The 14,669-nt window shown below is 50.0% G+C and overlaps 5 protein-coding genes across 5 annotated transcripts; 2 read left to right on the forward strand and 3 right to left on the reverse strand.

Moving 5' to 3' along the window:
- Positions 1-1,228: 1,228 nt before the first annotated feature.
- Positions 1,229-3,525, reverse strand: ASPVEDRAFT_89187 (uncharacterized protein; the record flags this gene model as incomplete). The annotated part of the gene is made up of 4 exons (XM_040818550.1): positions 1,229-2,944; positions 3,009-3,104; positions 3,166-3,248; positions 3,303-3,525. The coding sequence occupies 4 exons, from the start codon at positions 3,523-3,525 to the stop codon at positions 1,229-1,231; spliced, it is 2,118 nt and encodes a 705-aa protein (XP_040673715.1).
- A 3,270-nt stretch (positions 3,526-6,795) lies between these two features.
- ASPVEDRAFT_89188 (lytic polysaccharide monooxygenase AA11 family protein) lies at positions 6,796-8,004 on the forward strand (the record flags this gene model as incomplete). The annotated part of the gene is made up of 1 exon (XM_040818551.1): positions 6,796-8,004. One exon carries the CDS (start codon positions 6,796-6,798, stop codon positions 8,002-8,004), a length of 1,209 nt encoding a protein of 402 aa, XP_040673716.1.
- Positions 8,005-10,108: 2,104 nt separating this feature from the next.
- ASPVEDRAFT_47140 (uncharacterized protein) lies at positions 10,109-12,212 on the forward strand. Its single transcript, XM_040813712.1, has 4 exons — positions 10,109-10,508; positions 10,601-10,882; positions 10,961-12,039; positions 12,108-12,212. The coding sequence occupies exons 1-4, from the start codon at positions 10,406-10,408 to the stop codon at positions 12,162-12,164; spliced, it is 1,521 nt and encodes a 506-aa protein (XP_040673717.1). The 5' UTR covers positions 10,109-10,405; the 3' UTR covers positions 12,165-12,212.
- A 229-nt stretch (positions 12,213-12,441) lies between these two features.
- On the reverse strand, positions 12,442-13,086 carry ASPVEDRAFT_89190 (uncharacterized protein; the record flags this gene model as incomplete). Its single annotated transcript, XM_040818552.1, has 1 exon — positions 12,442-13,086. One exon carries the CDS (start codon positions 13,084-13,086, stop codon positions 12,442-12,444), a length of 645 nt encoding a protein of 214 aa, XP_040673718.1.
- Positions 13,087-13,421: 335 nt separating this feature from the next.
- ASPVEDRAFT_89191 (uncharacterized protein) lies at positions 13,422-14,585 on the reverse strand (the record flags this gene model as incomplete). The annotated part of the gene is made up of 1 exon (XM_040818553.1): positions 13,422-14,585. The coding sequence occupies one exon, from the start codon at positions 14,583-14,585 to the stop codon at positions 13,422-13,424; it is 1,164 nt and encodes a 387-aa protein (XP_040673719.1).
- Between the last annotated feature and the right edge of the window lie 84 nt (positions 14,586-14,669).

Consider the following 14,669-nt stretch of genomic DNA (forward strand, 5'->3'; position numbering starts at 1 on the left):
GATCCGGATCGACCGCACCCTTACGGACCGAAGTGAAGCTGAAGCTCGCTGATCCAGGAACCTGAGCGGGCTGAAAATGAGGGATCTCGCCCCTCTACCTATCCAATCTCAAACGTCAAATCCATAGCCCCCGAGGATACGCGCGAGTCGTGTAGTTGGGGTACTGTGGCAAAAGTTGTAACAACGATCAAAACTCTTTTCTTCTTGCGAAACAGAAATATAGACGCCTAAAGGAATGTTCAGGATACTTACACAGCCCCGCCTCACAATCGGATATGCACTAGTAGATAGATCTCTAGACAGAAAACAGATATTGAGATGATCATGTTCAGATCTGGAAGTAGTCACCCATCCCCTATTAAAAAGAAAGAAAGAAAAAAAGTACAGGATAGAGTTAAGTTGGAGCTTTGGGCAGGTTTCACCATGTGAACACCAGAGGTGGACAGTGGCTTAGACATTATCTCCCTTAGGCCCGGCCATGCCGTGTCGTCAAGTCGACAATCCATGAATCTAGAGAATCGAATCAATCGACCGAATCGAGAGTCGAGACCATCTCAGTTTTCTCTTCAGAATAATATCGGCAACGCTAACCCCTCGTTAATTTAGTGGGTACATGCTCTTCAGTAGCAGTGGTGCACTCCGTATCCCGAAACACGTTGCACTGCCTCCCCATTTTCTGGCCCCAATGTCGCACAGGGGAGGCAGACAGTGGCATTGACATTATTCAGTGATTGACAGGGATTTGGAAACTATGAGAGACACATGCTTTGTTGAATGGATGTTACATGATCGCCCTGAATAGAGGACACTATGGAATGGGGCGATGCTTGCTATCACTCTTGAGGAAGTACTCGATATTGTCCCGAAAATTACATGAAGTCCACTTGAGGTAGGAGATCCTTAGTAGTGTAGGGTCGCATTACACCACGGGAGATGTTCATTGTGCAAGAGATAATCTTGTCTTGAATAATTATATCCAATCAGCTGTGTTTCATATATTCACGCTGAGAAATGCCTGTCACACAGGGTTCCTGAAAGAATACCCTGGCGACTATTTTTCTATCCTGTCAGCATTCTCAAACGAACCATGTAACCTCGTGCCTGTACCTTAGGCACTTGCAAGTAAAACTTTGTACACGAATCCTCGTCGCTAAGAACATTGCTAGAGGTGACCATTCATACTGGCCCGAACGAATGGCAGAGAATGAAGCCAGACAGCGGCCGTAATTCAATGATATGAAACCCCCATCCGGAACGGCGCGACAAAACTCGCCTCACCAAAGACAGCTTTAGCCCCCTGACCGTCGTTGAGTTCACCTAGCTGAACCGTTTTGTTACCGAGTATTTTAAGTCGGTTATCCGTGTCAAGCGGCTCATAATTGTTCCCAGTGGGCAAGATATACGGATTGTCATACGTCAGGCCCATCACACAATCAAACATATCAGGTGCTATTGTTTTCATCCGAAAGCATAGGCCAGTTATGCCTATCCCAACAATCGTAAAGGATGAGATTATAAGAATAACGACCCACACATATTCGGGCTTGTAGACCTCCGTGTAATTCCTTAAAGTGGCATTTGTGGATGCGCCGATGAAGGGCGTGCCCGAGTTTAGGAGGTTAGCCACTTGAGGCGGGTACATTCTGATATTCATGTCGTAGTCCTTCCACGCGGACTCGTTGGCAACCGTTAAGAGACCATTGCTGGGAATATGAGGCTTGCCATAGAAACTTAGATTATCTGCTTTCAAGTTGCCGGAGAACGCTGTGGGGGCCATGAATGCCTGGAGACCTGTGTTGAGGAGCATGGAGGCCCTGGTGGCGAAGAGGCCGGTATTATTGAAAGTGGACATGTTAACACCATCTGGAATACCACCAATTCCCGTTTTAATGGGTGCGGTTCTTGAGTCATTTAGGAAGAGTTCGGAGCTGCTAGACCCCCACATCACGTCGTCCGCTGCGGCGCTTCCGGAACTTATGGCTGTGATCATATTGAGAATTTTTTCACCCCAGTAATCCATCACGGTGAAGTTCTTATTGCGGTGGTCTGTAGTGGATTGGCGAATCTTTGTAGCCGCGCAGCTTTTGTCAATGCATTCTATGTAGGCCTCCACCGGGCGTTGGGTGATTTGGCAGGTGGCTAATGATGTCGACGTCAGGAAAGTGGATATAAATTGTATTGTCCTGGGGAGAGTGTTATTTGGGTTGTTTTGATCGATTACGGGGTGATCGGTGGTGGGAACCCAGTCTCCCCAATCGTAATTCCTCCCCTCAGGTATGTATTCATCCGCAGGAAGACCAAGGGACTTCTGAGCACGAACCCACTGGGTCATACCATCCTCGAAACAATCCTTGCAGCGTATTGTCAGCCCAGAAGTGTAGTTTATAGCCGACACGTGACGAAAAGGGGAGCAAGATAGTTCCAGATACATCGTTTCAACACTGAAATGAACGTCGCCCTTGTTCTTTACCTCGGAAAGACCGATGATAGGCATTCCAAACAGAGAGGTAAAGTCCTCAACTTTTGTCGTGTTGCCGACAGGCATCCAGCCGTCAGTAGTGGTCGCAGACTCGTTTCCCGCCTCAAGGCGAGGGATCTTGACGTTCGTCCATTGGTCTACTGGGCCTTCCTTTATTTGAATACTTTGCATGAGACTAGCCGTATAAAGATCACGCATTGACAAAGGCCATGAACCGTCATTGCCCACCATGATGCCCGTGTAAGTAAAAAGTGACCCTAGCGGACCGTTATCCCAGTAACGGAGCTCAGGGTGGGTGATGTCGGTCAAGTTGGCCTTGTATAGAAGCCGGATGGCACTCTGACCCCCAAGAGGGGACATCGCCCATAGGACGAGGAGACCCCAGACGAGCAGAGAGAGCGGCATGCTGTAAAGATGTTTGATGGGGTCCGAAGTCGAATTGGTATTCATCAATGCCCATAATGTCTAAAAGCCGAATCGTTACGTTAGAGGTAGGGTTTCAAAATAGACAGGGGAAGGGCAGTCTCACCGACATCCTCACAGATTTCTGGGCACAGTATCGACCAATGCTTTTGAGCGAGCTAGAAAGTAATGCAGCGAATATGATGGGGTATATCGTGGGCCCCTATCCCAATTAGCCAGAGTCCACAGGAGAGTATTGATTCGCCGCTGTGCTCTTTACGTACGAGTTTCATTGCCTCCTCCATGACTGTCCCCAGCCTATCGCCCGTCGGCCTGTTGTTGATACATAGTGCCCCCAGCGCGAGCGCTATTAGGCCATTAGTATATCGAGATATGTATCCGTGAGCGAGAGTAAGGTTACCTATGAAGCACAGTGCGACTAAACAGAGGACTATTTCGAGAACAAGCGCTAGAATAGAGCCGGCTGGCCTTTTCAATATTTTACCCGAGATATTCTGTGCATCGGTTGGAATTTGGTTGGAATAAGCTGATTTAAAATGGGTCGTTTCCGATCGCAGAGTGCTTCCTGATGAGGAGCTTTTGAATAGAGGGAGCGATGGCCTCCCTTCTGTATGTTGAACCATCGTGACGCGACGGGGAATTTACTTGAGCGAGGAACTTTGAAGCTCCAAGGGCCCAGAGAAGGGCCAGTCATTCTTAAGTCGCACACAACCCTGCCACTCGCCATGCAAGAACACCAAATTTAGCATCTTAGCGCTGTAGAATTGGTCAAGTTAACAAGCAGACGAGGCTCGGCGGCGGCTACGAGGGTATGAGTGACTCCAGCGCCCAATCGTGTCCTATCGGGAGTGGAGAAAATTGGTGATTGCCGCCGAATGCTCTGCGGCACAGCAATGTGAAACAGTTGGAAAGGAACAGGGTGAGACTCTTGGGGGAGAACAACGTATTGATATGAACATGAGCATAGTGTATTTGTTGTTGAGGCTGAATTGCCGTGGACTGGCGGCGGATGGTGCCGCCGACCATGATACTAATCGGTAACTCAATGCCCGACTTCGTGGGCAAAATGGCAACGTCAAGAAGGCTCGCAAGGTATTAAGCATATGGCTGAGTGCCTAAATTTGCACTGTGCACTTAGGTATAGGTTGGGGCCGTAAACTGAATTGTCTCATACAGTTGTCTAGTCGCACTTGACGCAATATCAAGTACCGACCGGATATTGTAGCGAAAAGCCACTGGGGTGACGGCTGGTTGTTTAAATCGCGACAACTGACAACCGTCTTGTCAAGGAGCCGAGCTAGGAGCTTTTATAACTTACTAATCCTGCTCTCCCAGAGCTAGAAGAACCAAACATCACAAGAGAATCACAAGGTAAAGGTCGCCGACAGGAAATATGGATGTTGGCTGGCTTCCTCTTTTCGAGTTTCAATGCGGGGACACTTCAGTATCTGAAACACGAAGTCTGCCAGAGCGCTCGCTTAGGTATTGAGCCAGTCGGCTCTTTTCGAACGACGTCTCGACTCTCTGTGTCCACCGTATGGTCGCACGGTCGTACCAAATCAAACTCAAAGTCGTCAAGCTCATAAACTCGGTCGTTCCTGTTTCACACCCGGAACTGCCTGAAACCAAACCCGCTCGCTTACAGATGAAGAACCAAACGATTGTGAAGGGAGAAGGCCACAACCGAACCGGTTCCAAGACTCCCGGGAGTTGGGTTCAAATGCGGAGACGGGCTCAACCATGGGTTCACACATGTTCTCATCGCAAACTTTGGACGGTCGGAGTCCTGTGCGGGAACGGAATCAGGTACCAAGGTACGCAAGGTACGGATGGCGGACTCAAGGTTTGGAACATGATTCAGTTGCCGCCTTGACTCCCAACCTCAAATCTTTTCCGCCTGATAAGTCAACTATCCCTCGCCTGACAAGCAAGGCCACTCCAATAGCTGAAGGTCTTGATGGACGGCGCGACGATTGGTGAGGTGTCAAAGATCAGGCGGCGGTAAAAAGTACATGTGTACAGGTCTGGTTTGCCACACCGCGTCGCCACTGAATAGCGTCTTGAATACTTGATGCTGCTGAGGAGGCTCAGTCATTGCCTCAGCCACAATTGATCGGCTGAATTCATTCAATTACAATCGAGTAAGAGAAATATCGGGGATTGCGACAAAATTGTAGCTATTTTCTCGGCACTCAGAGCTCTGGAGTCCCTCGACCCAAGGCAGCAGTGGACTGCAGTAGGGATCGTATCCGGAGTTCGCCGTCCAAAGTGATTGACAGCCAGCCCACCAGCATGAAACGGCAATGTTCCCCCATAATGACCCATCTGGGAAGTGTGATTCTGTTGCCATCGGATAGCAAATGTCAGTGGCTCAGGCTTTGGCGCGGATCGCCCCACGCCTTTTGGTCGGGGAAGCCTGGAGCCATCCGATTATTCCCAGATTGGAAGGAATTCGTGAAGCAAGAGTAGACGAAGATGACGGGTGAATCGTGAATCTGATTGAAGCTGAAGGATGAGCCGAATCGCCCGTGGCGTGGAGATCGTTGGAGTCGCTCCTTCATCTCATTCTTCGGTCCATCTGGCAATAATAATAATTACGGTGATGGACACACGTTACATGGCTTGGAGGACTAGAAACTCTTGATCCATCAGTTGTGGGATGTGATAATCTCGCTTCGGGAGGATTAAGAGCGGGAAGTATACCCAACCGTGGACATGGGAGGGACTCCTCAAAGCTGGACCCTGCCGAATGTAACACAGATGCTGTCGTCCATGGCTGTGCCGCTGCAGACACCCAGACCGAAATTTCTGGCCTGAAACCAGGAAGATCTTTCGACAGAGAGTGCAATGCAGAGTGCTGATTCGCAACCGATCAGCCGTTCCGTCAGCCAATCTGACGTTGACGGTGGACTGCTGAACCAGGCACTTGGGGCCCTGACCCTCTGAACGGCCAGATGGTGCGACACGCCCAGTCTCAGGCGAAAGTTTCCCACGCGGAGAATTTACGAACTGCCGTACCGTCCAATACGCTCCCTTGCAGTGCGCACCCCTGTCGCATACACGTATTGACGGTACGGACTTAGCCTGGTTGGTCGAGATTCTTCAGAGCGAGTGGGCTGGCCAGCATCCCTGTCTCGGGACTAGCGCCCAAAGCGGCCTAGCGGAGATCAAAGGTGGCCGAATAGAACATCATCCTCGCTTCTGACTTTTGTCTTTGCCATCCTCCTTCTTGGTCTGCAGTGGACCTCCGATGCGGGCTGTTTCATCTTTTGCAAGATGCATCCATTCGCGATGCAACTCAGGGTCCCTGATGGCCATGATTCCCCCTGAGGCCCCCACTCCAGAGCGCCTTCGTCGGCTAGGATCGAAGACTTCCTATGTGCTTGCGACGCTGCGAGATGGCAGATATAAGACTCCCTTCGATCTCGTTGTAGAATTGTTTCCTTCTCTTCTTCTCCATCACGCAGCGCGTTTCGATCCTTCCACCTGAATTCGTTCGACAGTTCTACAGGCTAGTTCCTGTCTCATTCCTTTTCAAACCTTTTGGTGCTTTTGCCTGTGGCAGACCACCGACATTCCTTTCTAGACATCAAGTGACAACGAGCCATTCGTCTTCTCGTCAACCCAGGCTACCCTTATCGTGCCCTAAGAAAAGGTATTCCTTTAGCAACCCGATTCTGTCCGCATTGGATACTTTCTCGCCAACGATGTACTAGTCGTTTTGTTACACTGGTACTATATAAACATATGATGTACATTGACTAACTCCTATCCAGACTTTCTTACCACTTCCTGTCTATATATATATTCTGATTCGTCTGGTACGGTCAGAATACACATTCATTCAACTGTCGAACGATTATCAGCTATCGAATCGACCGAAATCCATCAAAATGTTCTCCAAGTCGGCTCTTGCGGTTGCTGCTCTCCTGGGCTCCTCCCTTGTTGATGCTCACATGCTCCTTGTCAACCCTGAACCCTACAACTTCAAGTCCTGGGACAACTCTCCAATCGAGGCGGATGGAAGCAACTTCCCCTGCAAGGAAACCGACTATACTGTCACCAAAGAGAACCAGATGACTAAGGGTCAGCCCCAACAACTTGAGTTCAAGGGTAGTGCAACCCACGGTGGTGGCTCTTGTCAGATCAGTATCACTTCGGACCGACAGCCTACCAAGGACACGAAATGGAGCGTCATCAAGTCTATTGAGGGTGGTTGCATGGACCCGAATGAGGGCGACACCAACAGCGGAACTGCCGCGGGTGCGAAGAGCTCATTCACCCCTAGTTTTACCATTCCCGATAGTTTCGAGGATGGCAAATATACCCTCGCCTGGACTTGGTTCAACCGCATTGGGAACCGTGAGATGTACATGAACTGTGCTCCGATTACTCTGAGTGGGGGTGGCTCGTCGAAGAGATCGGATGAATCTGCTGTCAAGAAGCGTGCTGAAGAATACCCTCCTCTGTTTATTGCCAACATCAACGGTTGTCAAACGAAAGAGAAAAAGTCCATTCGCTTTCCCAACCCCGGTGACGATGTTGAATCCCTCAACGAGAGCCACCTTCTCGCAGACGCCAGCAGTGTTTGTGACACTGGCTCACCTACCTGGGGAGGTGATGGCATGAGCGGCGGCGGCGGCTCTGCCCCCGAGCCTACTTCTGCAGATGGTGGTGCTGGATCCGAGCCAACGCCCACCGCTTCTGTCAGCGTCGGAGGAGCTGCCGGTGTCGCCCCAATCCAAACCGGACAGACCACTACCACTCAAGCGCCCGCCCCCGTTGCTCCCACCGCTTCATCGACCTTCGTGTCTTCTCCTGCTGCCCCCACCGCCGCCCCAACCTCAACGCCCGGTGGCTCTTCAGGGTCTACCGAGGGTGCTCTTTCCGGCGCCTGTACCGACGAGGGTGCCTGGAACTGCGTTGGAGGATCCTCCTTCCAGCGCTGCGCCAGCGGTCAATGGACTGCAGTCCAAGCCATGTCGGGCGGCACCCAGTGCACCCCTGGCCAGAACCGCGACTTTGCTGTCAAGGCTGTCGAGGTCAAGTCCCGCATGCTCAAGGAGAAGCGCCGACGCGTGCACGGTCACAACCACGCATAGATGCGTACCTATCCGCTGGCTCGGGTGGTACGTCCATTCTCATGCAAGCTTACCTTCGTTTCTACTCGCTTAGGGTTGTGACCTTGCATGCGCTTGGAACTGTTTTTTCTTTTCGTTTCGCTTCATGTATTTACATTGGTTGGATTGGACAGCGCGGGTGTGAGTTCGCATAGTATATATAGGTCATTGGGCGCCAGATACCATCTCATATCCAATTGGGCTGTTGCCATTGTTTCTGATACTCCTCGTACATCGTGTGGATACCCTAGAATTGTAGAACGCTTCCCCTGCATAATGATAAAATACCACTAACTAGGATCCACATCAATCCGATCAAAAGTCAACGGTCCAAACCGATATACGATCATAATAGCCCTAGAGCGCGCGCGTCCATTCTCACCTAGCCATCAAACCACGGCCAGGACCACGTCACACTCTAAACTCAAACTCACCATTGAGCTCTGACAGGATGCAGCAGTAAAAAATAGTACTCATTTAACCGCCGCCCTGCTTCACCGTATCCTCGCCCGAGCCAATAACAACCATTTATCTCGAGTGGACAGCAGCCAGATCCCAAACGCAGTCTCAACGTCAAAACATGAACCCAAAATAAACTCGTCAAACCCCTCGCAAACCTAAAACAAAGCACTTTGTTCAGGACGATCCCCGACCACGTCATACCAATTAGGCCCTGCCCCTCTCTCCTGCGAGCTTGTCAGCCGTTAACTCGTCAGAATTTAGTGCCGGCGGTTAAGGATCTGCCAGTAGAAAGCCACGATCCCACTATTTTGGAATTTCCTGGATCCTGAATCCTGGTTCCATTTCTGCAGTGGAGCGCATGGTTATTAGCACCTTGTCTCATGATCTGATTAGACTGTTGCTGTCAGTGTCAGATATGCCCCCCACGGCCGGTGGAGATTCTCTCCTCTTTGTGAGATCGCAGATCGACCAATGATGTTTGTACTCTGGGGTGGGCTTTATCACGGCGCTTAGATCAGGTATCGACCTAATAGTTTAGGTTTCTAATTCGATCTGTGTTTGTCGATCTATAGGGCCTTGGTCTCTGGGCAGGATGCAGGATTTTGAACCGTTTTTGGTCAGATGCAGACTTCAACCTTCGAGCCTTATGAGCTCAGGTATCAACGAGGGGTATATGCGCCGGCGCTTCTGATGCCAGGATAATGAGAATGGTGATAAATTGTCCTATTAATATATATTGCAGTCTCGAGTCCTTCGCTGTTCGGCATTTTCTAGATATTGCCGAGGTCGTAGTTCCCAATGGACAAAGATAATGTACGGCACCGGTAGTGCCAGTTCAATTCTACTCGGAAACTAGTAAATATGTGGACTATGCATTTGAATTCATTACTCTAGCTGCTATATATACCTAGTTTACTTAGCAAAGGTTACAGTGGTATCAATTGGAGGTCTCAAGTCGGCCGCTATTATGCATTGATTCTAGATAATTTAGAAAGTCTCCTATTAATCTACCTGACTGTCTAGCACTTATGGTTAGAGTTATTTATTATTCAGGGCTGCCCTATTGTGGTTGTTGGTTAACCGGGTTATACAATAGGCAACACAATGCAGCAATGACAGCAATAGGTACAATAAAGCCAGGCAAAGGTTGAAGTCCAGGGCCAGGGCATCATTTCACGTCATACTGCAAGATCAAAAAGCCATACACAACTGGTGGCTAGCCAGATATCTTCGTCAGATAGGTTTTTCTTTTTCTTGACATGAATTGAAGCAGGTAGAAAAGTAACCACAGCACAGATAAGGAAGCAGGCCTTGGAAACTTTTGGGGGAAAAGTAAAAATATAAAGTAATGTCTTGCAGGATGAGTTTAGAATATAATAATGGAGTAGCCTTAGAATACAATACCTACGTTCATAGGAATTAATAATCGAGCTCGCTGTTCAGTAATGGGTGGAAGAGAGCAAAAAGATTTGATCTAGAAGGGGATCAATCGGATGGATGACCTGATCAGCAGGACACGGGGACCGGTCCGCCCCCGACCTGCCTCTAGGAAGATCCTCTTTAGATCTTTTAAGTGATGCATTCTTCTTTATCGTTTGACCTCACTTATTAGTTGCTAGACCTCGGCACCTCCCAGTGCCTTACACTAACCTAGGGTGGCTGTCGTTTTCATGGACTTAGTATGACTGCATGACCACAACGGTACCTGGTACTATTCCATCTGCATCCTTGGAACTTCATGTGCCAGCTATCAGTCCATAATCAGCCCATAGAATTTGCACGATCTTGACCGCATGATCCTAACTTTATTCATCTAACAAGCTTTGGCGTCCATCCTAGATACGTCATGTCCTGGATACTTCTAACAAGACAGCAACTTCCCACTATCCTCACGCGACTATTCCGCCTGGCATAGCACACAATGGCCTTATACATCGACCATTTGCTCGATTTCACTCGCTGCATACTATGCGGATGTGCCACCGCCACGCCGTCTCCAGTCTGGCTTGACACAATCCGCGTGCGTAAGTTCTCAACCTCTTCTGCCAGTGGTTTTTCGCGGTGCTTTGCATTCTATCATGTCAACAGGTTCACTGACCATACTCATCAATAAAAGTACATCCCACACCCCATGGATGGATAAGCTTAACGGGGATAGCCAGCAAGTACAACAAGGTCGCCACGGGGGCTCACAAGAATAGGAAAATCAAGTTTAACGACTACCCCAACTGCCCACTGAAGCCCTGGGAGAGCCGGCATTGTTGCTCCAATCCAAGCGAGGAATTTTTCATTGTGCATGAGCAGTGCTGGCAATACGCAGAGAAAAAGCTTTACCCAAGCGGTAAGCCTAATCTGCGAGAATTGTATGAAGTCTTGTGTGAAGTACCGCCGTCGAGGGGTAGGTATCATTATGTGCTGTCTGCCTTTTGCATTTTTTCTAACCAAGTGCTACCTGACTATGGTGGTGCGTGTATAGATCCTGCATATTCTGATCCCAGCCAGTACCACCCTTGCAGAGAGAAGACCCTGGAGGAATTCCTCCAGGGTGACAGGGAATTCCCTGAGCCCTCCAGCTCCATGAAGGAGAAGACCAGCTCTTCTTCTAACCCCACCGATCCTTTCCGACGACTGCCTCTCGAAATCCGCGAAAAAGTAGCACTTTTACTTCCCAGCCATGAATTCCTGGATCTGCGTCGAGTCTCACGAGCAATGAGCACCGTCTTCCATGATAACTTCTTCTGGAAGTCACGGTTCAAACGGGACGCTGATCGTGGATACCTCGATTATATCGCCTGCGGCGTTACTGACCTTGATCAAAGCGGGATCCAAAGTCAATATACTGACTGGGGGCTTCTTTACCATGCTTCCATGAATATTGGGAACAAATTAGAGACGACCGTCAAGGTTTGGGAAGTTGTCCAGTGGATAAAGGATGTCCTTGCTGCGCAGAATGGCTTGCAGGAATCACCATTGTGGTTCTCTGGGCGCGCACTACAGCATTATCACAATGACTCATGCGCCACAGGTAGAAGAGTTGAAAGAGCCAAAATTTCACCCTCTCTAGTTAAGATTGGTGTGACGATGGTATCGAGCAAGACGGTCCACGAGAGGGACGAAGCCCAGGCAGGTTGGAAAGTGTTCGAGACTGAGACGGACATCCTAGCAGTGGAGTTCATCAGCAAAGAGCATGAAAACATCACCCTGGGGACTAGAAACAAAAAATCAAAGAACATATGCCCTCGGGACCTGCAGAAGAAAATGGACGCTTACTACGGCCAGGAGAATGCCGGGGGCGAAACCAAAAAGTCGGCCCCCGAGAGTCCGTTCGATGGCAATGGCGTCCGTATACTTTTCAACGCAAAGCCCGAGGATTTCGGTGGCTTCCGCATAAGATATTTCAATGAGAAGATCTCGTCTTTGGGAGTGCTGTCGAAGAACATGGCGTATTCCCGCAGGAATGAGCCACAAGCTTTCGGGTTTGATGCCAATGATAAATGTGCATTTGATATTGGAATGGAAATGGAGGATATAGTTGAGGTTGTCGCTACGTTTGAGGTTTGTTACTCTCAGTCCCTGGCCCCCGCTGTTCATGACCATGCTGAGAGGTTCAAAACGCAATCTAGGGTCGATTACTTGTAGACTTGGGTGTCAGAGGATCCCGAGAGGACTACTGGACGTAGAAAAGTTGCTCTAAAGGATACAAAAGCGAATTGCCATCTTGTTAGCAGAATGGAACTTGTTGACCTTAACGGAGACTCCTGATCAAGACTTCCTGCCCCCGGACAAGCCGAAGAGAGAATGCCCCGAAGGGGGAGGAAACACTAACGTGACAAGCGACGACTTCAGGCCCGTAGTCCTGGAAAGAAAACGCACAGTGCCAAATTGGCCCCGCGGATATATGGATGTCCCAAGTGCTTCCTCCATTCGTCGTCGCACAAGGAAAGCTGCCACAACTCACTAGTTACGGCCACTTCTGATCTCATACGCCCAGAGCTTTAGAAGCCCCTGGACGTATACACTATCATCTACCGCGTGGAACATGGCTTTTTGGTCGTTCCGGGACCGGTAAGCTTCCCGGAGTCGGTTACTGCCAATTGACAACTTGTAGGCCCGAGCCCATATGCCAATCGCTGTTATCCCGTACATACCCTGAACAGCCCCGTCTGAACGTCGTGCCAGGAGCATGTTTTCCTCCAACTGCGACCTGACGTTCCTCCATTCACGGTCAGTTGGCAAGGGATCCTTGCCCCTACGGTCGACAGGCCGTTTAGCCTCAAAAAGGATAACTTTGTGCATAGCGTTGTTGCGTATGTTCACAACAGCCATGTTCGAACGTTTCTCTCGGTTTTGAGCGAGATACGGCTCTCTCTCAATTTGAAAGGTCACAGGGACCGAGGTATCACCACGAATGAAGGCGTGGTTGTAGGCGCTATGCCAAAGATGATCGACCTGGTCTTCGCGGCAACGCTGACCTTGTGGAGTTCTATTTCGGATGTTAGCGACGTACTTTTGACCAAAGCGATCTTTCCCACCGTTAACATAAGCAGCTAGTGGGCGCTGATTGCCTGCATTCCGACTGGCACTGCGAGTGACAGGGGCCATCTTGGATAAAGTAAACACGTCGAGTTAACTGAACCAGCAGTATGTATCGAGGTTTACGGAAAGTAAAGTCGTTTCTACTCGGATGCAATTACTTTTGAAGTCGTATAAACAACAACACAATTGGAACTGGCCCTCCGGTGTTACTGTTCAATATCAATGGCAACGGCCCCAATCAGCACCCTCCACAGGTACAATAGTAAACTGCGGATCAACCACTATCGACAATAAGATACCTATAAATCCCATCTATAGGACTAGCTATTATGTATTTGCCTATCCTACTCCAGGTACTTTGGCGCTGTGTAACACAGTAAAAACATCCAGGAGAAACCTAGCTAGAGCTTAGACTTACGCCTAGAATACCACTCCCCCACAGCCCCCACAACCTTCCGGACTTCTTCAACCCCAATATCACAATGCAACGAAAACCTCAAAAGCGGCGCATCTGGCGAAGTGGCCGGCGCCAAAAACGGCGCCGCCAGAATCCCTCTATCCGAAAGAAACCGATGCAGCTCAGCCAGCTTATCCTCGTTCTCCATATGCACACTGACAATCGCACAAGGGGTATGCTTTAACCCACCCGCAACAGGGGCAACTTTATCCATCTCCCGCCGGAACAATGTCGAGATGCTGAGTAGCCGTTCGCGTCGAGCGTCGGCGGCTTTGATGGCTTCCCAGATTGCGCGGATGCGCACGACGTCGTTCTGCACGAGCCCGGAGGAGAATATAAACGGGTATGAGCGTTCGCGGACGTACAGCGCGTTCGAGCTGAACACTATGCCGGCGCGGGTAGCGTAGGCCTTTGCCAGGCTGGCGGTGACATAGTCTGCATCGGGGGCGAGGTTGAGGGAATGCAGGATTCCGAGGCCCTGCGATCCGAAGAGGCCGAGGGAGTGGGACTCGTCGACGAGGAGGATGCAGTTGTGTCTTTTTTTGAGGGAGACGATGGCCTCGAGGGGTGCGAAGGAGCCCGTGGTGCTGTAGATGGATTCGACGAGGATGAAGCCCGGTCCGTGCTTTTTGATCTGGGACTCGAGGCTGGAGGGGTTGTTGTGTTTGAAGAAGTGTAGTTTGACCCCGCGGGATGCGAGGCCGTCGTAGAAGGACATGTGTAGGAGTTGGTCGGCGTAGACGTGCATGTTTGGGTGGCAGACGGCGTGCATGACTCCGACGTTGGCGGCGTAGCCGGACTGGGCGAGGTAGCAGTCTTTGCCGAACCAGGCTGTGAGGTCCTTTTCGAGAGCAGTGTGAGGGTCGAACTCGGAGAGGAAGGCTGAGGAGCGGATGTTGTCGTTGGCGTCGCTGGATGTTGACTTGATGAGGTCGTTGGCTTGCTTGGTGAGGACGTCCTTGTGGTGGGCGAGGTTGAGGTAGTCGTTATCACCGAGTATGATGGAGTGGTCTTTGTTAAGGGTCATCATGATGTCCTTCCAAAGACCGTTCTGGCCTTTGGTGCGGGTCTTGAAGTAGTCTGAGACACGCTTGTTATGGTCGTCCATCTTGTAGGTTTGTATGAGACCTAGGTGTGAAATAGGGTATGGGATAGGGTACGAAAGAGTAGGCATATAATGAATGCCGAATGA

The sequence above is a fragment of the Aspergillus versicolor genome, assembly GCF_001890125.1.
Source record: "Aspergillus versicolor CBS 583.65 unplaced genomic scaffold ASPVEscaffold_14, whole genome shotgun sequence".
Classification (NCBI taxonomy): domain Eukaryota; kingdom Fungi; phylum Ascomycota; class Eurotiomycetes; order Eurotiales; family Aspergillaceae; genus Aspergillus; species Aspergillus versicolor.

Bases quoted from the DNA above. Each gene is read 5' to 3' on its own strand.
- ASPVEDRAFT_47140 (XM_040813712.1), top strand. From the start codon at position 10,406: ATGGCCTTATACATCGACCATTTGCTCGATTTCACTCGCTGCATACTA. The intron at 10,509-10,600 runs GTAAGTTCTCAA...CATCAATAAAAG, and splicing joins GCTTGACACAATCCGCGTGC to TACATCCCACACCCCATGGA. The intron at 10,883-10,960 runs GTAGGTATCATT...GTGCGTGTATAG, and splicing joins TGAAGTACCGCCGTCGAGGG to ATCCTGCATATTCTGATCCC.